The 25,200-nt window shown below is 33.6% G+C and overlaps 1 protein-coding gene across 1 annotated transcript in view; it reads left to right on the forward strand.

Annotated features, from left to right (window-relative positions):
* LOC124541698 (Kv channel-interacting protein 1) overlaps positions 1 to 23,557 on the forward strand; it is a 92,012-nt gene extending 68,455 nt beyond the window's left edge. The window contains exons 3-7 of the mRNA XM_047119629.1: positions 9,969 to 10,038; positions 10,747 to 10,817; positions 15,661 to 15,870; positions 16,703 to 16,866; positions 17,694 to 23,557. Of these exons, the coding sequence (XP_046975585.1) occupies positions 9,969 to 10,038; positions 10,747 to 10,817; positions 15,661 to 15,870; positions 16,703 to 16,831 (480 nt within the window). The 3' untranslated portion in view covers positions 16,832 to 16,866; positions 17,694 to 23,557. The remainder of the gene's footprint in view (positions 1 to 9,968; positions 10,039 to 10,746; positions 10,818 to 15,660; positions 15,871 to 16,702; positions 16,867 to 17,693) is intronic.
* The last annotated feature ends 1,643 nt before the right edge of the window (positions 23,558 to 25,200 follow it).

Below are 25,200 nucleotides of genomic sequence, written 5' to 3' on the forward strand. Positions count from 1 at the left end.
TAATAAACTAGCTATGCACGTTTTAATTTAACAAAAATAAATATTATTGTAGCCTGAGTTACTTACTCCCTGTTATATCAGTTATCTGCTAGTGAAAGTCCCGTCAAAATCGGTCCAGCCGTTGCAGAGATTAGCCGGAACAAACAGACAGACAGGCAAAAATTGTAAAGAATGTTACTTTAGTTTACCTACCGTGCATTGAATAAAAAAGGGCTATTTAATATTACAAACAGACACTCCAGTTTCATTATTTCATTATATGTAGATAACGTATTTAGCTGCAATAAAATCGGCTATGAGACTTTTCAAAATTCCGTATTGTATGAAATCGACTCCCACTACCCCCACAAAGGACGTATTTATCTTTCAAGTAGGTTCTCCCTTTGGGGTTCCTTTCACAGAAATTATTTTTCAAGTCGTAATTATCTACTTTTGACAGAAATCCCAAATTGTAGGGATAATGACAGTTACAGCAATGTTGATAATATAAGCGATCCGCCCCGGCTTCGCACGGGTACAATGCTGAAATAGTACGACATAGCTTAGATGTAGCTTCGGAAAAATTCGTAAAACCGATCACATCCGAATTAACTGCGCTATCCAAAATCATCAATATTTATTTCTCATGTGAATATGATCTTTACACAAACGTAATAACTTGTAACATCATATGACCGAATATATTCGTCAATTTGACGCGTCGATTTACACGCACTCGCTGTCTCGGGTTGAACTGACGCGAGAATCTATAGCGACGAATAGCGTCGAATGGCGCGATAGGGAGCTGTTTCTATTGGTTGTGTGAATCGGCGGTAATCGGTTGTATTAAATTTGCCGATACTATATGTAAGTTGTGTCGTAATATACTAAATATACTACAGAATTAGTTTATTTACGACATAATGATGTCGAATGAACAAAAATGTGTATTCCACCAAACCGCATTAGAACAGCGTGGTGGAATATGTTCCAAACCTGCTCCTCAAAGGGGGAGGAGGCCTTAGCCCAGCAGAAGGAAATTTACAAGCTGTTGTTGTTTATTAGCCAATGTTACCGTGAATATACATTCTGCTATGAGCCATATTTTTACGCAAAAATTGCCAAAAAAATGCCACCTTGTGCCATAAAAAGTACTCGACATAAGAGGTGAGCGCCATCAAACTAAAATATTTAAGCAACGTCGTATTTCGAGCTGAATTTGAGATGCTAGGAATAGCAAGGGCTAACCGAAGTACCGCTTTGCTGAAACCAACTAGCTATTCATTTAAATGGTTTTAATTTATTAGTACGTTTGATCCGTATTATTGTTAATTAATTATTATATTTTAGAATATTTGTCATTTAAACTGACTACGAAAATGTATAGATCTCTAAGGCCATTTGGTAAGGCTTTGTGCAACTAAGAACTACCGCGCACTGGTTACTTTTGTCACGGTGAATGTTTCGTCACTCTTGTCGAGTCCATGAATATGTATAGAAGTGCGCGCACATTACGACGTGACATTTGTGTCTGCATCCGTACATATTCACGGACGAAACAGTCACCGTGACAAAAGTTACCAGTGCGCGCTAGATCTAAGGGTTGTACTCTTGTGTTCTGGGTTTACACGTTCAATTTGGAGCGAGGTCTGATACGCCTCGTATATGCACAAACAAAGTCGCCTATCGCTGTCTGACCCTATGTACGCTTAGATGTTACAAATTACGCAACGGATTTTGATGCGGTTTTTTTTAATAGACAGATTCGAGAGGAAGGTTTTTGTATCAAAATTAAAATCAAAATATACTTTATTCAAGTGGGCTTTTACATGCACTTTTTAATCGTCATTTAACAATTAATATAACATAACAAATATAACAAATAATACATGGACAATATAGTAAAGAAACACTGATAATTTTAGAAGTTTCTAATGTGATATCGTATATTTAAAAAGTAAAGTAAAGTAAATTTTCTACTGCTGGGCTAATGTCTCCTCTTCCATTAAGGAGAAAGTTTGAAACATATTCCACCACGCTCTCCCAATGCTGGTTGGTGGAATGCACATATGGCAGAATTTTAATGAAATTAGACACATGCAGGTTTCCTCACGATGTTTTCCTCCAGCGGCGAGCACGAGATGAATTATAAACACAAATTAAGCACATAATATACAGTGGTGCTTGCCCGGGTTTCAACACGAAATCATCGGTTAAGATGCACGCGTTCTAACCACTGGGCCATCTCAGCTCTATCGTAATCGTATATTTATCTACTATCAGTATACCGTGCAAAGCCGGTACATATTGCTTATGTAATATAAAATGTATCTCAGACAATTTGAATTAACTTCCGCCGCTGTCAATTTGACAGATCTATTTTTGGCGCGAACGGTCGTCGACATTTCCAAGTGACCTTTTACGTATCGATAAAACTATAAGTATCCCGCTCGCACATATATAAATGATCTAACGTTATCTCTTTTTAATTCGTTAGCTCAGGAAAAATATTTGCGAGTATTTTTAAAAAGAAATGCGTTGCTAGATGTAAATATTTTATGTTTGTAAAAATTTGAGCGAAGAATTATGCTTTATATTTTAATATATATTGCGTTTTATTTTTGAATAGATTGTTTAAATAACTTCAGACTTTAAACATAGATTATAGCTAGAAATATTAAAAAATAAATTAAAAATAATATTTACAGTATTTTATGTTTTAAGTAAGGACTACTTAAAATACAATATACAATACTTTATAAAAAGAAAATTTCTGTTGGGTTTAATACAAATAAAAATGAAGATTTCAGGACCATACATATTATAGTAGGTACTTATTTTTTGATTTATAAATATATGTCATATAACCAAAGACACATAGGTTCTAATTGCACCAAATTGTAATGTTTTTACCGTGAGGAAACCTGCCTGTTATGGAAGAAGGATTACCGTAGTGAAATAAGATCCAACCATCTCTTAAAGAAAAGCCAGTACATAATATAAATAGCTCTAGTCAACATAAATGGTATTCTTGTTAATCGTATAGTATCTTAAAGCAACTGATTCCATTACTGATACTAAATATACTACAGAATTTGTTTATATACGATATTACATTAGAAACTCCTAAATTAACAGCGTTTCTTTACCATACTATTATATAGAGTCGAGATGGCCCAGTGGTTAGAACGCGTGCATGTTAACCGATGATTGCGGGTTCGAACCCAGGCAAGCACCGCTGATTCATGTGCTTAATTTGTCTTTACAATTCATCTCGTGCTCAGCGGTGGAAGAAAACATCGTGAGGAAACCTGCATGTGACAAATTTCATTGAAATTCTGCCACATGTGTATTCCACCAACCCGCATTGATACAGCGTTGTGGAATATGTTCCAAAAAACCTTCTCCTCAAAGGGAGAGGAGGCCTTTAGCCCAGCAGTGGGAATTTACAGGCTGTTGTTGTTGTTTTACCATATTATCTACTTATTATATACAAAAACCTTCCTCTTGAATTACTCGATCTATTAAAAAAAGCCGCATCAAAATCCGTTGCGTAATTCCAAAGATCTAAGCATACATAGAGACAGACAGCGGTAAGCGACATTGTTTTATACTATGTTATGCTAATTATGATGGCGTTTAAAACAGCGGTGTTGTTTCGGTTTACTGTATTACTAAAAATACTAACTGGATGAGAGACCATATAAATTCAATCCTATTTTTACAAGTGCAGAATTAGAAACCAAAAAACTTACCAATATCCACCTGAAACTATTATTTGATTAGATTACTTCATAGGGTATTAAGCAATGATGTTGTAGTAAACAGATATGTTATTAACGCCCGAAAAGTGAAGACTAGAAAACGTCCTAATTGGGACGTTTGCCTTTAGTCGTTTTACGTAGTAATACGTTATAATACATCATAATTACGTAGTTACGTTTTGCGTAATTAAAACATCTAGTTATCCCTTTTACTTATTGTTTTTATCAAGCTATCCTTTTTACTTTTAACGAAATGTAAAAATAAACTAAAATAAACGGTCCCCGGCGAGGCACACTTTTTTCTGTTGTTTAGTATGGATATAACATATCTGTTTATTAGAATATCATTGGCATTAAGTAAGTCGAGGTGTACCACCCACTGATAATATATTCTACCGCTAAGGATACTCAGTATTGTTGTGTTCCGGTTTGAAGCGTGAGTGAGCCAGTGTAATTACAGGCACAAGGCACAGCTACATAGCTCGCAAAGGTGGCGTATTGACGATGTGTGAAATGATTAATGTTCCTTGCAGTATCCATATCACAGAAGTTACTATTTTTCAACATTTAAAAATAAAGTCATGTCAGTTAAATACAATTATATATTTATGTAATATATGCTTTCTAGAAGTCATCAAGTATTAATTCTACGCATTTTATTCTCTAGAACGGCTGGACCGATTTTGACGGGACTATCATTGGCAGTGTAATAGGGAGTAACTTAGGCTACAATAATATATTTTTTTGTCATATTCAAAGGCGTACAAGGTCGCGGGCACAGCTATTCATATATACATATATCTCGTATTGAAAATGTTTTCTTTACCAAAGTATTTTTTAAAATATTTCAATTTATGAAACGGCAATTTTAAAAATATCTGCGGAATTTTATTATATTGCGATGCCTCAGTTAAACTTAAAACACTCCTTTACTATAAGGAGTTATAAATAGACCGCATTTTACGAAAATTTAACGCCAAATTCTTGGTGTAATCATTCCCAAGGCCTAGGCTTTGCATTGCACTAGAACACGCGAACTAGCGTGGCTTATTTGGGAACGAGCTTTCATTTTGCTACAAACAGGTTTCAATAACAAATTATATTAAGACCAATGTCACACTATTGTAACGAATTAGGGGTGAGCTACACTATTTTCAAGTTATATAGCAACTCTGGGGCGAGGTATCTGTTTTTATAATAAAATTCCGCAGACATTTTTAACTTTTCCGTTTCGTAAATTCAAATCGTTTGTAAAAAAATACATTGGTAAAAAAGGCATATTATTCGATACAAGATTTTGTAGATGATAAAAAAGCGTGGAGTTAATACCTGTTGACTTCCAAGTAAGATATATTAATTTAAATAATTGTATTTAACCAAGTTGACTTTGTATTTTTTAAATGTTGAAAAAGCTTGCCGGTTCTTCTCGGTAGAATCTACTTTCCGAACCGGTACTAGCTTCACGTAATTGTAAAATGTCGATTCAAAAATGCTTGTAAAACCCACTTGAATAAAGTTTATTTTGATTTGATATAGTTTGATTATACCATTTACAGGAGTATTATTGCATAGTATAAAACAAAGTCGCTTTCTTTGTCCCTATGTACGCTTAGATCTTTAAAATTACGCAACGGATTTTGATGCGATTTTCTTTTAGTAGATAGAGTGATTCAAGAGGAAGGTTTTTGTATAATACATGGACAATATAGTAAAGAAACACTGACCATTTAAGCCATTTCTACTAGATTTAGTATTACCATATACATTTTTTTTAGCAATTTTCCTTAATATACAGTTGCGTCCCAATATATTTACTGTTGTTTATATAATGTATATTTATAGTAACATTGATCACTTCGATAGAATCAGTTAATCATTGTATGTAAACGAATTAGGTTAAGCTTATAACACCCAGTTTAATCCGCAAAGTCAATAAATCCTTCTAGTGGTATGGTTTCGTAACTATACACAGATTTATAGATATTACAGATGTTTTTAAATTAGAAAAAAAAATCTAAAATAAAGTAAACTAAAAGCCTGCAAAGTTTGGAACATATTCCACCACGCTGTTCCAATGCTTATTGGTGGAATGCACATGGGGCAGAATTTCGATGAAATTAGACACATGCAGGTTTCCTAACGATGTTTTCCTTCACCACCGAGCACAAGATGAATTATAAACACAAATGAAGCACATATATATAGTGGTGCACATATAGATGTGTGGTTTGAACCCGAAATCATCGGTTAAGATGCACGCGTTCTAACCACTGAGCCATCTCAGCTCAAAAACATAAATAAGGCATATTATTCAACAAAAATTTATATATCTAAGATTATAAAAAAGTTGGAATTAATGCTTTTAATCTTAACATAGTATAAACAAAGTTGCTCTCTCTCTGTTCCTATGTTAGCTTAAATCTCTAAAGCAACAAATTTCGATGCGGTTTTTTTAATAGATAGAGTGCTTCGAGAGGAAGGTTTTTGTATATAATACATGGACAATAAAGTAAAGAACGCTGTTAATTTTAGAAGTTTCCACTGTGATGTCATATCATTGCACCGGTGCGAAGCCGGGGCTTGCTAATATGGTATAAAACAAAGTTGCTTTCTCTGTCCCTATATCTCTATGTATGCTTATATCTTTAAAATTACGAAACGGATTTTTACTGGATTTTTACTGGATAGAGTGATTCGAGAAGAAGGTTTTTGTATATAATAAATACATGGACAGTATAGTAAAGAAACACTGATAATTTTATAAGTTTCTTCTGTGATATAAATAAACAAATTCTGTAGTATATTTAGTATCAGTATTGCACCCGTGCGAAGCCGGGCGGGTCGCTACTATTATCATAGCTTATTCGAGATTTCGACCAATGATACAGCATCATTTCAGGGTTATACAATTGTATACACTATGATTTATATATCGAGTTATATAAAGCAAATGACAGCGAATATAAAATGAATGAATCAGTGTGTTCCGGCTCTAAAAGCGCTTGTCAGTTATCAAAAAAACCGACGTTTTTCATTGTTTTGTACATTTTCGTGCCTCGAACGACCAGCTGGCATTAACGCGGTCTCACGCCATGTTATTTTATGGAGTGTACAACAGTTAACACAAATCTGTCCATGATTATATAAAGATATTTCATACTAAGTATTTTCTTAGAGATCGTTTTTGCGCAACGGTATACGCATATATAATAAGATACAGGGCAATATATTCAATTTACCATTTCCAAAATTTAAAGAGATAATTAACAAAAATTAATAAATAAATTTTATTATTCATTGAAAGTACAAAGTACTTTTTAGAAAAAAAACGCCTGGAATTAGGCTCGAGTTTACAGGACACTAATTGTAAATAAAAGCATTGTAAATCTGTTTATATTTAAAGAGCAACTATGCGAGTTTTTTGCTGTTTCTTCACGCTGGAGGCTGCTTTCCGAAACGGTGGTTTCATTATCGAAATTTCGAAAAGTTAGTAGTAAGCTAGAAAAGGTAGAAGTAGGTTCACTAAAACCTATACACATATACCAAGATTATGACCCATGCACCACCAACCTTGGGAACCAAGATGTTATGTCCCTTGTGCCTGTAGTTACACTGGCTCAATCACCCTTCAAACCGGAACGCAACAATACTGAGCACTATTACAGGTATTAAAAACGGGATACCTATTTACCATGCTTTTTTATTTTTGATTGATTGTTTTGAAAAAGACATTCGGAGATAGTTTGAATATCGGGCTCCACCAAATAGAAATAAAGAACATGGTAAATATCCCGTTCTTAATGACTTCAATAATAAAAATAATCATGTCAATTTAAAATCTAATACTGAGTACCGCTGTTATGATGATGAGTGTTGGTACTTACCCATACTTGAGCACAAAGCCCTACCACCAAGTTGAGCATTTCTCTACATCCACGATCTTGGAACGGGTAGCTTAGTAAAGTAACAGCCTGTAAATTCCCCACTGCTGGGCCAAGGCCTCCTCTCACATTAAGGAGAGGTTTTGGAACATATTCCACTACGCTGTTCCAATGAGGGTTGGTGGAATACACATGCGGCAGAATTTCGATGAAATAAGACACATGCAGGTTTCCTCACGATGTTTCCCTCCACCGACAAGCACGAGATGAATTATAAACACAAATTAAGCACATATATATAGTGGTGCTTGCCTGGGTTTGAACCCAAAATCATCGGTAAAGATGCAAGCGTTCGAACCATTGGGCCATCTCAGCTCTTTAACGAGTAGCTTATGTAAAGATATTTTAAAATAATTATCCTGAACTGAATTTATCGCTGAGCTCAACTAACTTCGTAGATAATAAACATTTGTTATGGAAGCGGAGAGCTCTCTGTAATCCGACGTGGCGGGAATCGAACACGGAGAGAATTAAAACGCAAGACCGGCTTTACGTGCTCGACGAGGTACGGGTGCATACATTGCACTTTCCAAACTTTTCGCCGTAAATTCCCAAATAACTGGTCACACTCACTTAAGCTACTAGACCAATGAGTAAGTTAACTTAAAATAGTCACAAGCTTACGAATGCCATTGATTGAGAGATGGCCCGCATTTTCCACCAACCCGCATTGGAACAGCGTGGTGGAATATGTTCTAAACCTTCTCCTCAAAGGGAGTGGAGGCCTTTAGCCCAGCAGTGGGGATTTACAGGCTGTTGTTGTTGATGTTGAGAGATAGCCTAGCACCACTGAATTTTCATGTGCCTAGTTTGTGTTTATAATTAATTCATCTCGTGCTCGGTGGTGAAGGGAAACATCATGAGGAAACCTTATGTGTTTAATTTTAATGAAATTTGGGCAACCCGCAATGGAGCAGTGTAGTAGCTATGGGTATGCTCTAGAACCGTCTCCTCAAAGGGTGAAGAGGCCTTAGTCCAGCAGTGAGAAATTTACAGACTGTTTTTGCTTTGTCATTGATGAATATTTTACGTATGTAAAATTTATCGATTCGGCCAAAAATGTTCGTGATTTTCATTAATCTATCAGAATTCCCTCGGCGAATATAAATGGTGATGCAATCAAATATTATATACATAACTAACGACACGATTCGCACGGATGTAATGATATTAAATGTATGTATGATACGACATAACATAGACATAGCATCGGCAAAATTCGTAAAACCGATCACATCCGAATTAAGTACGCTATCCCAAATTATCAATATTTATTTCTTACGTGAATATGATCTTTACACAAACGTAATAACTTGTAATATCATATGACCTAATATATTCGTCAATTCGACACGTCGATTTACATGCACTTGCTTTCTCGGGTTGGACTGTCGCGAGAATCTATAGCGACGAATAGCGTCGAATGGCGCGATAGCGAGCTATTTCTATTTATTTATTTATTTATTTATTAATTCTTTATTGCACCCAATCTTACAACTAAAAAATAACATTTTAGTTACATAAAAGTTGCATGAGGTGCAACAGGCGGCCTTATCGCTAAGCAGCGATCTCTTCCAGGCAACCTTTGGGTAAAGGATCATGATATTGATATTAATGGGAAGGGTCTATTGGTTGTGTGAATCGGCAGTAATCGGTTTTATTGACGCTACATCAAATTGTGTCGTACTATACTACGGAATGCCTTTATATACAACATTAGTATTTGTCAGTTGAAACCAAACCGCTATGGTCTTTCACATCATGTAAGTTATATGATGTGGAAGACCATATCGTTCTAAATGAAATCCACAATGTATTTAAGGTACTTAATTGGATAAGAATTCGTGATTTATTATTTAAAATTTCTTTGTTAATACAAAGTCACTACAAAGTATAAAACAAAGTCGCTTTCTCTGTCCCTATGTTTCTATATATGCTATTATATTATTTATATTTAAAACTACGCAACAAGTGTTATACCTAAATTATATTAATTATATTATCATATATATGTTATGTAGAGAATTAATACTTGTGGACTTACGGACAATAATAAAATTAGATACATAAATTGTAGTTAACTAACATGACTGTATTTTTAAATGTTGAAAAAGAGTAACTACTGAGTTTCCAATCGGTTTTTTTCGGTAGAACCTACTTTCCTTAATAGTTATTAAATGACGATTCAAAAGTGCTTTTTAAAGCCTACTTGATTAAAGTATATTTTTATTATGATTTGGAAAATATTACGACATATAATTATATGTTATGAATTTATTTTCAGGAATGTCCTGAAGGTGTGGTCCACGAAGACTCCTTCAAAGATATATACGCCAAGTTCTTCCCCCATGGTAGTAAGTATTATATATCCTACTTCTTACTATCCTATTTAATATAATATATTTTGTATGTTGACATTTCAAATACATATAGGTGTCTATTGATTCAACTCACCTGCCCTAACATGGAAGGGAAATCGCATCTATTTCAAATGGTATTTTGATTTTCTAATCTGTCTCAGAAAGCTGTTAAAATGTGTAGCGTCAGAAAAACAATCGTTTAAACATTTAACGTTTAATGTGTGTTTTATTGGTAATTATATTATGATGCAGGTCTTGTAAGGGAAAAAATAGTCTTACCTACCATTACTCTAAATTATGACACTTTTTTGAACTGTGTTTAAAAAAAGAAATGATACAAGTATTAAATATAATGCCAAAAATTTTATCAGAACTATGTTTAAATATATAATCAAAATAAAAAAAAGGTTGGATACAAGTATTATATATTAATATAAGATTTTAAATTAACATGGTTATTTTTGCGATTATATTGATTATTTACGGGATATTTAACATGTTCTTTATTTCGATCCGTTGGAGCTCGATATTTCGACATTATCTACGAATGTCTTGTTCACGAGACTTCAACTGATAAAAATAAAAAAGCCGGTAAATAATAACTGTAATTATTTATTAATACCCAAAATTTCTTTCTTAAACTGTAATAAAAACCGATCAAGCATAAAAGCGAAGATTAACGTTACATTAAAACCTTTTCAGACTCGGCGTTATACGCGCACTATGTGTTCAAAGCCTTCGACGTCAATTGCAGCGGCGCTATCAGCTTCAGGGTAAGTTGTCACTACACATATATTTAACGGGGAGCCGGCAAGATAGTTTGGTTATGGGTAATCATCTTCGACATATACATTCAGGGAATAATACCACAAAACTATAGCTGGATTCATATATTGGTTTGTTACAATCTTTTTTATAAGCCATGACAGCATCCGTCATCCTTCTTTTTCTGCCAGCTGACATTTCTTTATCTTCTAACATGATTCTCACTGGCCAGAATCAAATCTCTAAACTATGAGATTTCAATCAAAGTATTTAATTATCTCATGCTCGTGTAAGTAACTCTGTCAGTCTGTCTGTTGTCGCTCTTTCGCAACCAAACCAATAACAACAGCAGCCTGTAAATTTCACACTGCTCTTTCGGAAGAGGGAAGAAGATTCGGAACATATTCCACCACGCTGTTCCAATGCGGGTTGGTGGAATACACATATGGCAAAATATCTATGAAATTATTCACATGCAGATTTCCTCACGATGTTTTCCTTCAACGTTCGAGCTCGAGATGAATTATAAACACAAGTTAAGCACATGAAGATGCAAGGGTGCTTGCCTGGGTTTGAACCCGAAATCCTTGGTTAAGATGCACGCGTACTAATCACTGGGCCATCTCAGCTCCCACCTGGGAGGCCTGAGATGGGCCTGCCACCTTTAGGTAATAGCCTGAAATCTTGTTGCTTTAAATAACACTGTTGTTGACGAAGGTTGTATGTTATATAACCACACGGTACGTCCCTTGGGGGAAGTCACGTTTTATACACGTGAGTCAGCTTGGAGTTTGCTAAAAATCATTTTATTATGACGTTCGATTGTATTATAACTTTACTTTTTTAATTTAATTTTGACTAAGGCAACAGATACAATATTACATTCAATTAAACAAAATAGTTTTTAATATCAACTCGGCAAAGTGTTCTTTTATTTACAGATTGACACCATGCACTACATTACAAAATATTTATTAAAAAATATATTAATTAAACATAAATTAAAATAAAAAATGTTAATTTCATATATAAATATTAATATTACAAACATACGCTCCAATTTTATTAGATTTTTAAATTTAAATTATAAATATTTACGTTTGTAAACGTTACAGTGGGAAAATTGTCATTGTAATAAACATAAAAATAACGCAGAAGAAGCATAGCTTCACTGAGAGAAACCGCTGGGCACGTCTTCTAGTTACTACAATCGTCTTAATTATTCATTACTAATGTCTTACATTACATAAACATGTACAGTCGGGGTAAGAAAAGGTTCGTCACCTTAAGATCTATTTTCGTGTGCTCAGTATGAGCGATAATCTGCTTTACCGATCGAGAATGACATATTGCGTCGCAATTATTTGATGTTTAGATTCAAAAGACACTAAGAGTTTAAGACTTGATAAAGGAATTAATTTAAAAACTGACGAAGGTTTTCTTACTCTGACTATACATACATATTGCTAGAAACAATACATTAAGAAAGGATTCTGCGGAATACCCCTAAGGGAGTGATCGGTGTAGATAAAGGGGTGATATAGGGTACAAGATGGCTGTAAAGGGCTTATCGTGAATATGTTCGAACAGAAGAAACAAGATTTTTTTATTAGACAAATAAACTCGTTTGTTTCCCTTTGATTACAACAACAACAACAGCCTGTAAATTTCCCACGGCTGGGCTAAGGCCTCCTCTCCCTTTGAGGAGAAGATTTGGAACATCCACCACGCTGTTTCAATGCGGTTTGGTGGAATGCACAGGTTTCCTCACGATATTTTCCTTGAATTGAATTGTGTTTGAAGTATGAGTTTGAAGCGGAAATCATCGGTTAAGATGCACGCGTTCTAACCACTGGGCCATCTCTGCTCAACAACAACAGCCTGTAAATTTCCCACTGCTGGGCTAAGGCCTTCTCTCCCTTTTTGAGGAGAAGGTTTGGAACATATTCCACAGCACCGTTCCCATGCGTGTTGGTGGAATACACACGTGGCAGAATTTAATTTTCCATTAGATATCATTATCAATAAATCTATTAAAATAAGCGTTGCCATGGCAACCAAACTCTGCACTGATGTTATTGCCTTGGCAGCCACGACGTCCGATGTTGACAGCACTCTGCAGTAACAATGACAACGACCGCATTCAAACGCTACTTCAAGGCGAAACAAAACATGACTATACGCTGTACAAGTTATAGTACGACACAACTTGATGTAGCATCGGCAAATTCAATAAAACCGATTACTGCCGACTCACACAACCAATAGAAACAGCTCCCTATCGCGCCATTCGACGCTATTCGTCGCTATAGATTCTCGCGTCAGTTCAACCCGAGATAGCGAGTGCATGTAAATCGACGTGTCAAATTGACGAATATATTAGGTCATGTGATATTACAAGTTATTACGTTTGTGTAACGATTATATTAACATAAGAAATAAATATTGATAATTTGGGATAGTGTACTTAATTCGGATGTGATCGGTTTTACGAATTTCGCCGATGCTACGTGTAAGTTGTGTCGTACTATACGTTCTTTTATTTAATTTTAACACATGTCTCATCATCAAATTGCCGTGGAGACATGTTCAGTGCGCTTAGGTCGTTGGAACAGCGCCAAGTTTTTCCAACATTCTAATTCCTAGATATCACCCGTCTGATTGTTTTGTATTAACTGGAGCCAAGTGAATGTACCCGACAGCACTGGAAATGATTTTGGAATTTACATGCGTGTATGTACATGTTTCGCTGAAATAGTTAAGTTTACATGTCGAGAAGTGAAGATAGATGGGTCATGTCCTAGCGATGAGGACGCCAAATTATAAACCTCTTTTATTTAGGCTGTATTTTCTTTGTGTGTGTGTGAATCTTTCGAAGTACGCAACGGATTTTGATGCTGTTTTTTTTTAATAGTTAAGAGTGATTCGAGAGGAAGGTTTGTGTGTTTGGAATAATACATGGACAATACAATAAAGAAACACTGAACATTTCAGAAGTTTGTAACGTGATGTCATAAAAAAACAAAATCTGTAGTATATTTAGTATCAGTATTGAACCCGTGCTCGGGCGGGTCGCTAGTACCGTACTGTACCATAAAAAAAACGTTTTACTTACTAAAGTCACTTTGATCAAAACTTCACAGTAGATAGTCAATAAAATTTCCTTTTTGAACATTGCATGGATAGCTTTCGGCTATGACGTCATTAGCTCTTATTCTCTGAAATTAATTTCCCGCTAATATTTAAAAATAGAACTAATTCAGTTATTTAAGAACTCAGAACTATAAATCTACACATCAGAACTGATTTTAAACAGATCTTGAATTGTGGGCGTTATATTTTGAATTTAGAATAAAATCTTGTTTACATTTTACTAATTTGTATGATTCCTTTGAAAACAAGTGTTTTTAATGTAATTAAACGAATGTAATTAAATGGATGGAGCTGATATGGCCCAGTCGTTAGAACGCGTGTATCCTAATCGATGATTGCGGGTTCAAACCCAGGCACCACAATATATGTGCTTAATTTATGTTTATAATTCATTTCGTGCTCGACGGTAAAGGAAAACATCGTGAGGAAACCTGCATGTGTATCATTTCATCGAAATTCTGCCACATGTGCATTCCACCAACCTGAATTGGAACAGCGTGGTGGAATATGTTCCAAACTCTTATTAATGGAACAGGAGACCATATCCCAGCAGTGGGAAATTTACAGGCTGTTACTTTACTTTATACTTAAGGGTCTTAGTCCACTCACAAGACAATTAATTCATTATAATTCCAAAAGTTTTCAAAGTTTGATGTAGGGTCGGGAATGGTATTAAAACAAACTATAAAATTTTGCAACCTGTTCTGCGGTCCGGAACATTGTTAAAAATGCAATAAATGATAATTTGCTCTGTTCTTGAGACCAAAATTCCAAAAGTTCTGCCAGGTTGGAGTGGTGTTAAATATATTATTTTAGATCATGTGACAAATTTGCAACCAATTTAAGTTTTGCAAACTTGACACATGTCGGAAAAATATACCGAACGGTTGTATAAATTTGCAACTTTTTTCGTTGACCGTCATGGTATAATACGTGATATGAAATATTATATCGAAAACTTCACCAAGTTTGCAGAACTTTAAGAATTTTTTTCACGACCATACAATTTTAACAATGTTCCAGACTGTGGACAAGGTTGCAAAATGAGATTTATTGTCGTCCCAATGTACCATTCACTTGACCGATGTTTGAAAACTTTTGGAATTATAGTCAAATTTTCGATTTCGAATGTCAATAATGATTGGACTATCTACTTGATGATAAGTAGTAAGCACCGCCCATAATCATTAGGGCTGTTTGAATGAGAAACAATTCTATACATAGCTGATGCGATACCTTAGTAACTAAGATGTCTGTTATTGCATTGGCTCGCTGACCATAAGCAATAGCAGAATAAGAGATGAAAACGGAACCTATATAGACGGGAACGCAGAGCACTACCACAAAAACTACTAGCTTTTAATAAAAAAAAGATACGCTACGCGACAGAACTAATACTATAACCTTTGAAACGCTCCAATTCTCAAAGTAAGCTTCGTCATTTTGTTTTCGAGTGTTAGAAATGAATATTGGACAACATCGCATACATTACTCTGATCCCAATGTAAGTAGCTAAAGCACTTGTGTTATGGAACATCAGAAGTAATGTCGGCACCACAAACACCCAGACCCGAGACGACATAGAAAACTAATGAAGTCGGAAACTTGGAAGCATAGTTTATCAGATCTACGTTTTGATGGACAATAAATTAGAATGTCTTCAATTCTAAATTAAAATATTGTCAATTTTAATTTCAGGAATTGCTCGTCACTCTCTCAACACTTCTCCGAGGTTCCGTGTACGAGCGTCTCCGTTGGGCATTCCGGCTGTATGATGTTGATGGCGATGGTGCTATTACCAGACAGGAGCTTGGTGAAGTAGTGGTGGCTGTTCACGAACTGTTAGGGAGACGAGCACCGCCAGGGTCACCGGCTGCGAGGATAGATGATGCTAAAGCTAATGAACAGGTCATTATTATCATAATATTATCGTCTACTTAAACCTCCAAATTTGCTTAACAAATATTATTTTATCAAAGACAATGATGAATGACAGACAATATCAAATTTGTATTTCGTATATTTCATATAATTATTATAGATACAGTTAATGTATTCCGAATAAATAAGAACATACTAGTCCCATTTTGGGCTCCAACATTCAGGTTGTCCCACATTGGGCGCCAATATTACGAGCACCATTTTTATCTCTTCAATTAAACAATCTGAGTAATTAATTACAAAATTTGGTTCAAATTATATTCATTGTAAAATACCTAACAGCTATGTAGTAACTGTGTTGAAGTATTCAAAACATATTATATAAATGTATCTTAATCAAATAATTTGGGATTTATTGTCGTCGAATCAGACCACTCCCTTTCATCACGCTCACGAAGGCTGTTACTAAGGTTTTATTTATTGGTTCAGATTATTTACCATCAGTAACTTGTTTAATCTCTTTATCACAAATCTTAGTATAGGCCAACTGTGTTATCCTGGTCGTGATGCGTTACGAGCAAAAAGAAAACATTTTTTTTATTTTATTTACAACATCCATAGGCTCGCAGATGCCCGTGCCTTTTTTTACATTTTATATTAAACATTTTGGCGTTTTACATTTTATACTAAACATCAGTAGATCTTCGCTGGATTTCATTATTGTCGTCTTTTTGGGAGACGTGGCCCACAATGACTTTTTTTTATTATATATTTTAATATTATATATCTCTTTTTCAACATTTAAAAATACAGTTGTGTCAGAGCAGGAGATGAATATCAATAATATAACATTTTCCAGGTGGATCGAGTGTTCAGGAAGTTGGATCTGAACCAGGACGGTGTGATAACGATCGAGGAGTTTCTGGAGTCGTGTTTAAAGGATGAAGTGATCACACGGTCTCTCCAGATGTTCGACACGGTGCTATGACGGCAGACTGACGCGGCGCAAGTGCGCGATACCAGGTATGTATATAACTCATTTTAAAGTACAGATTTACTTGGTGGTAGGACTTTGTCGTGCCGTTTGGGTAGGTACCACCCCCTCATCAGTTATTCTTCCGCCAAATAACAGTACTCAGTATTGTTGTGTTCCGGTTGAGCGGAGTGAGCCAGTGTAACTACAGGCACAAGTGACATAACATCTTACTTCCCAAGGTCGGTGGCACATTGACGATGTAAGGAATAGTTAATATTTCTTACAGCGTCATTGACTATGGGTGATAGTGACCACTTACCATCAGATGGCCCATATGCTCGTCCGCCAACCTATACCATAAAGAACAATCAAAATATTACATAATATAAAATTATACGTAAGAAAGTATGCGAAAAATTAAGTAAATAAGTATTAAAAACGAATAAATATCTATCAGTGATTTTTGGTTTTAAAATATGTGTACGTTAAGTTCACTTCATATTTATTTTTAATGTTGTTGGCAGACAAAGATCTTATACGTATACAGCCAAGTTATTAGTGTCTTAAAAAAACAAATATGTTTTACAAAATAGATAACTCAAACTCTCCGAAATACGGATAGAGCTGTACAGTTAGAGACAGACAGACTGATGCTGTAAAGCATTACATAACATTGTTTACCCTCCCATATGAAATTCACACTTCAAAAACAAACATCGGTTACAAAATATTTTGATTGATACAAAAATAGTAGCAATAATATTTTAAAGTTTATATATTTGATCAATAATCAATCATTTAATACACATAAGTAATACATATTTAAATACATCACTATTTCGATGGTATCTTTGACATAGACAATATTTTCTAGGGTCGTAATAAAACGAACGGCATACCACAACTGTCAGTGTCACGGGCTCTACAACATGGCGGCGGCGTGGGTTTACCGCGCGAACTACGCGCGCTACGTCGCCGCGCTCGAGAACTTCTACCGCCGCGTCCTGAAGCCGAGGATCAGGAGCGTTCTGTTTTTCCATTTCTAGATTATTAGTGTTAAGCCTGATTGAAAATAAAAAAAAAATCTTATTTTTAATTTATTTTTGTTGAATTTCTTACAATGACAAAAAATTAAGTTTAAAAAAAATGTGAACGTTTAAAGTAGGCCGTAATTCTTAAGCTTCGGTCATATCTACGTTGACTAACTGTAAAAGTATAAGAAAACCTGATATGGGATACCTTTTGAATTATTTTAAGACCAAAAATATTTTCCGTGAATGTTGGTTCCAAGATTATAAAACGTGAAATTCACTTTATTTTTTTATTAATTTTTTTTTTTATATTTTCAATGAGGCTTTAATATTAAATATTATGAGGTGTCTCGTCTCAATTTAAACTATTTTAGTAACAATTAGATAGAGTCAAGTACAGAAGCCATATTGTTTTAAAATACGATCATAATGGAATCTTTATTGAATTGGGTATTTTAATGATATTCTTCCCGAGTTTTCGTAAATGGCAATATCAAAAACAAAACTATTCTTTTTCTAAGAACTAAAATGTTATTTCAAATTAAATTAAAAAATATATGTTTAAGCGCAGCACCAATCCTTAAAGCCGGCCATTTTGGAGTGCATGTGACGTCACATTGGTAGGTATAACTAGTAGCTGATTCGAGTGCTTTCGTTAATGATCGATGTTCCGATCAGCATTAACATTATGACGACACAAACAAACATGGCGCGCAGCAACGTGATATTTTATAAATTTTAATTAATTTATGACCAATTATATATAATAAAACGACTTTAAATATAATTTATGATAAAATGTTGAGGTAAACATAAAAAAAAAGGAATCTAGTACCCAAAAACCCGATTTTCACATACTTCTGTACAGGACTCGAGAATTTTGAACGATTATTACTTTTTTAGGCATTAAAGAAAGTTTCTGCAACCGATCAGTTAGAACATTTAAAAAAAAAACGCTGATACTATGAATGTAACTTTTCAGGTAGACTAAAATAGTTTGGGATGTTCTTAGCCATTAAGAATTACTTTGCGATTCAAATTAACGTATGATTTTTTCATTACAAGACAGAAATGACGTCATCAATTCGTTGTAGGCGCCTCTCCATTACATAGATAGATAAAATGCTATACTGATCAAGACACGTTCACAAAAAACATAAAATCATTAATTTTAAAATAGAATTCTACTAAGAATAAATAAGACAATTGCTTTAAATTAGATCAGAATGAGACAGTAGATATGTATGTATATGTGGATGAAAGAGAGAGAGAATAAATGGAACTCGTAATCGTGATTGGTTGAAATGCCGGCCAATCATATTCGAATATAAATACGTTGTAATCAGGGCCGGATTCATGCTTGAGGCCACGAATATTTGAAGTAGGCGATAAAAAGTCTTTTAACATATTTTTAATTATTTACACCAATTTTAATGAGAGGTTGAGAGTATTTGTGTAAATTGTGAATGTGAACGTTGTTACCTCTTTGATAGAACAGATGTTTATTTAAAATATTGTGCAGGCCCCTTTCTTTTAGGGGCCCCAGGGTTGGAGCCCCAGTTGTTAACGTAAGAAACAAAAAACTTGGCCATAATTGTCCATTCGTTTAATTTAACTGAAATATATTTTTTGGATCGCAAAGAACATTTCTTAACTGTGTTTCTTAGTACGTATTGTAGATAGTAACTGTTATCGTAATAGTCCCAAATGCTTACATGGTTTTTACCCTTAGAAAAACGTAGGTATAACGTTGTTTTTTTTTTAAATCTTAATCGATTTTATTTCATTAAATATACGTTATTTTTTAACTGGCAATACTGGTAAACGGTATTAAACCATTATTTTTTACAAACAAATCCAACAGGGTAAACATTTTTTCTTCAAAAACTGAAACTTACCTTAACAAGAAACTTTTGATACGCTTAAAATATTTTTCGATGAATAAATTTGACGTTTAAATTTTTACCCCTTTTTGTTTCATCTATACCGAATTATCTAATTTTAAGGCTTCAATCTCATCATACAAATCCTATATTTATTTAATTTATATATTAAATAAAATGCTATACAGGGCTAATCCAATCTCATAGAATGTAATTATAATTAATTTAAAAATAATTATGGAGTGTTGATGTAAGGAGAAGTATCTGATATGAATCAAAATGTTATGCGAAATGAAATAAGGGCGCCTTATAAAGATAATTGCCAGAATCGTAGCTAGAGAAATTAACATTTATGCATTTGACGACCTCCGTGGTCGAGTGGTGTGTACACCGGTTTTCATGGGTACGCCACTCCGAGGTCCTGGGTTCGATTCCCGGATTATCATTACTTTTCTATGTTGTCTTGGGTCTGAGTGTATGTACCGTCGTTACTTCTGATTTTCCACAATACAAGTGGAAAAGTACTTACATTGGGATCAGAGTAATGTATGTGATGTTGGCTCATTTTTATTTATTTATTTATTGGTCATCATTAATTTGATTAAATGAATAAAAATAAATAGCGCCTATTGATGACAGATGTCTAATTTTCTTCCTGAAATTACATTTAATCAAAATGAGTACTTGTTCTTTTCAAATTTTGCGGTCTAGCTACAGTAACGCCATTTAAATTTCATACAATTTGAGGGACATTTTTTTTACATGAAGATACGTCTCCCTATCTCTACACTTCATAAAATGAACCTATAATTAAATGTCAAAATAATAACTTTGTTTTAAATGTTGCCATATACTTTATATACATACATTTAATTCCTTAAATTTCACAATTACTAAATTTTTAATAAATTGCATTTAAAAGCTCACTGTATCTACACTCTGAGCTGTATTTGAGATAACATAATTTTGGCTCTGCCATTATGCTACGGCCACATACGACATTTTTTATAATACGATGAAATGGTCGTAGTTCTTAATAAAATACAATAATATTATAAATAATTTAGCATTCGTGAGTATTAAATTGTTTATATAAATAAAATTAATTCATTTAATAAAGCAATTTTAAGAGTCATATCATAATTTATAATATTTTAGTATTAATTATTAATATTTTTTAAGAAAAATATATGAGCCTCTTTAAAACAAATATGACTGACGTCTAAATCTTGCCAAGCCACGTTAAATTAAACTTTACTTGTCATTAAATACAGCGTTTAACTATTTTAACAGCTAACTACAAAATGTTTATTTGAACTATGCTCTGTAATTTATTATGAATAATAGAACCAGTGATTCCTCTCTACATCAGTACATCAGTCGCTTCGAATGAGTCAACAATTATTCGCTAATATGATGTGTAAAACGAAAACATTGTATCTATATAGGATTCACGAATTCAAATCAATATCAGCGCTATTCTGTGAGAAGTACCACAGTTCACAAATCTCAATTCAATTCCTGGTTTAATGGCTTTTAGTAGTGCTGAAAGGGCCCAGATTATTTCTCTATTCACGAACCACACCGCCGAGCGTTAAATGTCAAAAATGACAGGTGACATAGACTATACCTTAGAACATAGAACTATTAGAGACTTCAACATGATAATATATTTCATCTCAGAAAAAGAGATAATTTTCTTATACAATAATCCTTTATAAAATATAAATTATTTTATTGTTATGTAATATTTTTATTCTATTATATTTAATACGATTTGTTTCTGATTTAAAAAAAAAACTAAGCTTTTCTAGTTGTTAAGCGTTGTAGCATAATTGAGCACTGAAACACGCTAAATTTCAAATGTCAGGCTTAAAGTCATGTATCTTTATTAATAATCATACAACACTATAAATGTCTTATGAGGCAAGGAAGTCATATATAATATATCTTTATTGATAAAAATACAATAATATTCCGCTTAACTACTCATATCCAAATCTGAAAAACGTTTTTTTATGAGAACGCCGCAGTCTTGTTTAAGGAATTCTGTGAAAAATATGTACCAAAGGAGCTTTTTGTTTCATTAATGGATAGCCCAGGTACGTAACTGGGATTAAAAGTCATCATTATGATAATAAATGATAGGTTGTGAATAAGATTAACATTTGTTTAAAGAAATGAGTTTATATATGTATATAATACTTAAACATATTATATGGATTACAACTGTGCCAAGACATTACAAATATCAATGCAAAAAACCCATTTGATACAGACAACATAAAGGAGGTAAACTGTGTGAAGGTTTTATCAATTAAATAATTTTGACAGTTGACAGTGACATTGACAGTTCAGCGTGTTGCAATGCTCAATAATTGTCCTATCTTATGAATTAATGTACCTAGTTAACTATTAACACGTTGATTGAATGTGATTAATATTATCTACGACTGAAAATTGTAATTTGCTTTAGGAAATTACTGTAAATCGTCGTCATATATATAGTGAATGTGTGTAATGGGGAATAAAACCTCTTTTGAAAAGATAATCCAAATACTGTGAGCAAAAATAAATAAATTTTTTGTTTAATATTATACATTTATAAATAATTATTATTAGAACTAAAATTACTTTTATTGGTATGTTATTTTATTTAGATCTATTTATGAAACACTTAATTGTAGTATAAATTATTTTGTTTGAAACTATAGTAACTGTCAAAAATATAGGTTGCAGTGATGGTCCGAATTCCTAAAAAAAATTGACGGTTTTTGTTTTTTATAGTTTATAAGCATCGAAAATTTGAGTATATTAAAAATATATATAATAAAATAGTTTTGGATAAGTGACTAACTTGATAAAATAAATTTGTGTTAAAGAGGTTTCATAGTTACCTAACCTTAAAGTTCTATCTTTATTCATCCTATAGTTTATGCGAATAAATATTTACACATTAGCTTCAAAAACAAAATGTTGCTTTATTAGAGAATATTTAAATATATTTTATTAAGAAACAAATCGAGAAATAAATGTAAAACGACATCAATACACAAGCGTTAATAATTTCGTGTCAATTATATACCTAACAATAATTCGGTATTCGACAAAAAGGACACTTAAAAAAAAAGTTATAAATTATTTATAAACTGTATTTATTTATTGTTATACAGCGGGACGCGGGCTTAGACACAATACAATAATGCCTCACGATCATTGGTAGCAAACACGGCTTTTATAAATTTAAGAAACGTTGGCTTACGAATAGTAGAATAGCTTACTGATGTCCGGTTTCTATATCTAACGAATCGTTAATCGTAAATCAGTAACCGAATTTTGAATTTAGAACAATGATACGTAATGTCATTACTAGAGGTTTTTAATTTTTTAATTTTGAAGCAAAAGTAATAGTTTGTTAAATATTGAAATCGGACGTATACGCGAAAAGTTTATTAATCGTCTAATAGAGGTTATATATTTTAAGTCCGCAGTCTCGTCTATTCTTCCCCAATGACATTAAAAATTATATTTAATTAATTTATTTCATCAGATTTTATATGAATACGTTTAATACATATGTACGTAATGTTAAATATTATAATTTTATCGAATAATTGTATCCAGGTTATCTGTCAGTGGTGTTCAGCGTTATTTCGTCATGAATGGATTTGTAATCTGTGAATTGAGGAAAAAATTAAATGTCATTCTTTGACAGTGACAGATGAACATAGGGCAGTGTGTAATGTGTAATAAATTATTGTAAATATTTGTCGCTGTATCAATACGTCCACGTTACTACTGATAGTAAAACAGTTCTTCATGTTTTTCTGTTGTTTTATTTACTACTATTTCCTTGCTGAATTAATAACATACGATGTTTCTTTTGATTCTTTAACGTCATTTTTTTTATTGGATAATGTTTTCTACCTATCTTTCAATAAAATTCATTTATAAAATCTGGTAACACTATCAATATTGAAACAGAGGTCGATTGAAAAAAAAAGGGACAACAGGATCATAATTGTTTCTCATATGAAATGTTGTTAGGGGGTCATACTGTAAATATTTAAATAGTATTTATTTTTGGTATTAATATCTATCCAAACAATTTTCAATATTAATCATCATTTACATATTATACCCTCTTAATGTAAGAAATAAAAATAATCTTGCGTTGTAATAAGTCCAGCGTTTGAATAACCGAAAAAATATAGGTTGAAACGGTAATCGGTTTGGCGTCATAGCGATAAATTTTGATATCTAAAAACGGTACAGGAATTTTCTGGTAGCAATAAATATAGGTATCAAAATTATTCGATAGGGCAAAATAACTGTAGCATTATACCAGTATGATACCGAAATTATAAAAAAAAAGGTTTTCTAAGGAAATTATAAAAATTCCAGGCCAAAGCCTTTATATTGCTACTGGCAGTGCCGTAACTAGCCTTTTCTGCGCCCTGTGCGAGCTTCTATAAGCTTAAGCTTTAAGCAGACCCTTTGCCTATTTAACGCTCTCACTCACTAAAACTTAAACGCAGCTTCTCTACTGCAAATGCGTTGCCCATTAACGATAATCAGTAAACACAAATACGCTCGTGCGCTGACAAAAAATGAGCGCGATGTATGCTTTTATTGATACTGGCATGTAAGTACGTTTGTTTTGGAATCGAGTACTAGGGGCTCAGCGGAACCTTAACAAGAGCAAAACGAAAAAACAATAGTCCTGTCTAGTCTGTCTATTCTTATGCCCCCGAGAGTCTACGCCCTGTGCCTGGGCACCGGTGACACCGCCCTATTTACGCCACTGGCTAACTGTTGCCACTGGTAACTGTTGTCGCTTCGACTACATTGGCCCTTGATTGAGAATCCGAGTGTAGGAGACCACCGTGTCTTGTTGCATTCATAATACTAAGCAATCGTTGTCGTTGTTATTTTATTTGTTTTTCTCCAATTTTTATTATAGATATTTTACAGTACTATTATATTATGTATTTATACTGTTAGAAAAGTTACTTAAATTATTATACCCTCTCCATATATGTAAATATTATGATCCTCTGTCCTGCCTGGAAGAGATCGCTACTTAGCGATAAGGCTGCCTGTTGCACCTCGTGCATCTTTTGGATGCAATAAAGAATTAATGAATAAATAAATATAATACGTTTTAACTAAGAATAAATATATTTTATTAAATTATATTCGTTGCTGCAGCTGACAATATGTCGTCTCCACGCCTAGCACAAGCTTTAAGTTTAAATGAAGCTGAACATTGAAAGAATTGGTGAGAGACTGGTGCATCTCCCTTCAGGAATACGTTCGTTTAGGTCTCTCGCCAAGACTGTCTTAGGGAATTTCTGTCAGCCTTCCTTTCCATCTCTGTACAAGGACGGTGAGTCATTGGCCCATACCGCGAAGGAGAAAGCTGATCTTTTAGTCTCTCTTTTCGCGTCGAACTCGACTCCGGATG

The sequence above is a fragment of the Vanessa cardui genome, chromosome 28 (assembly GCF_905220365.1).
Source record: "Vanessa cardui chromosome 28, ilVanCard2.1, whole genome shotgun sequence".
Taxonomy (NCBI): domain Eukaryota; kingdom Metazoa; phylum Arthropoda; class Insecta; order Lepidoptera; family Nymphalidae; genus Vanessa; species Vanessa cardui.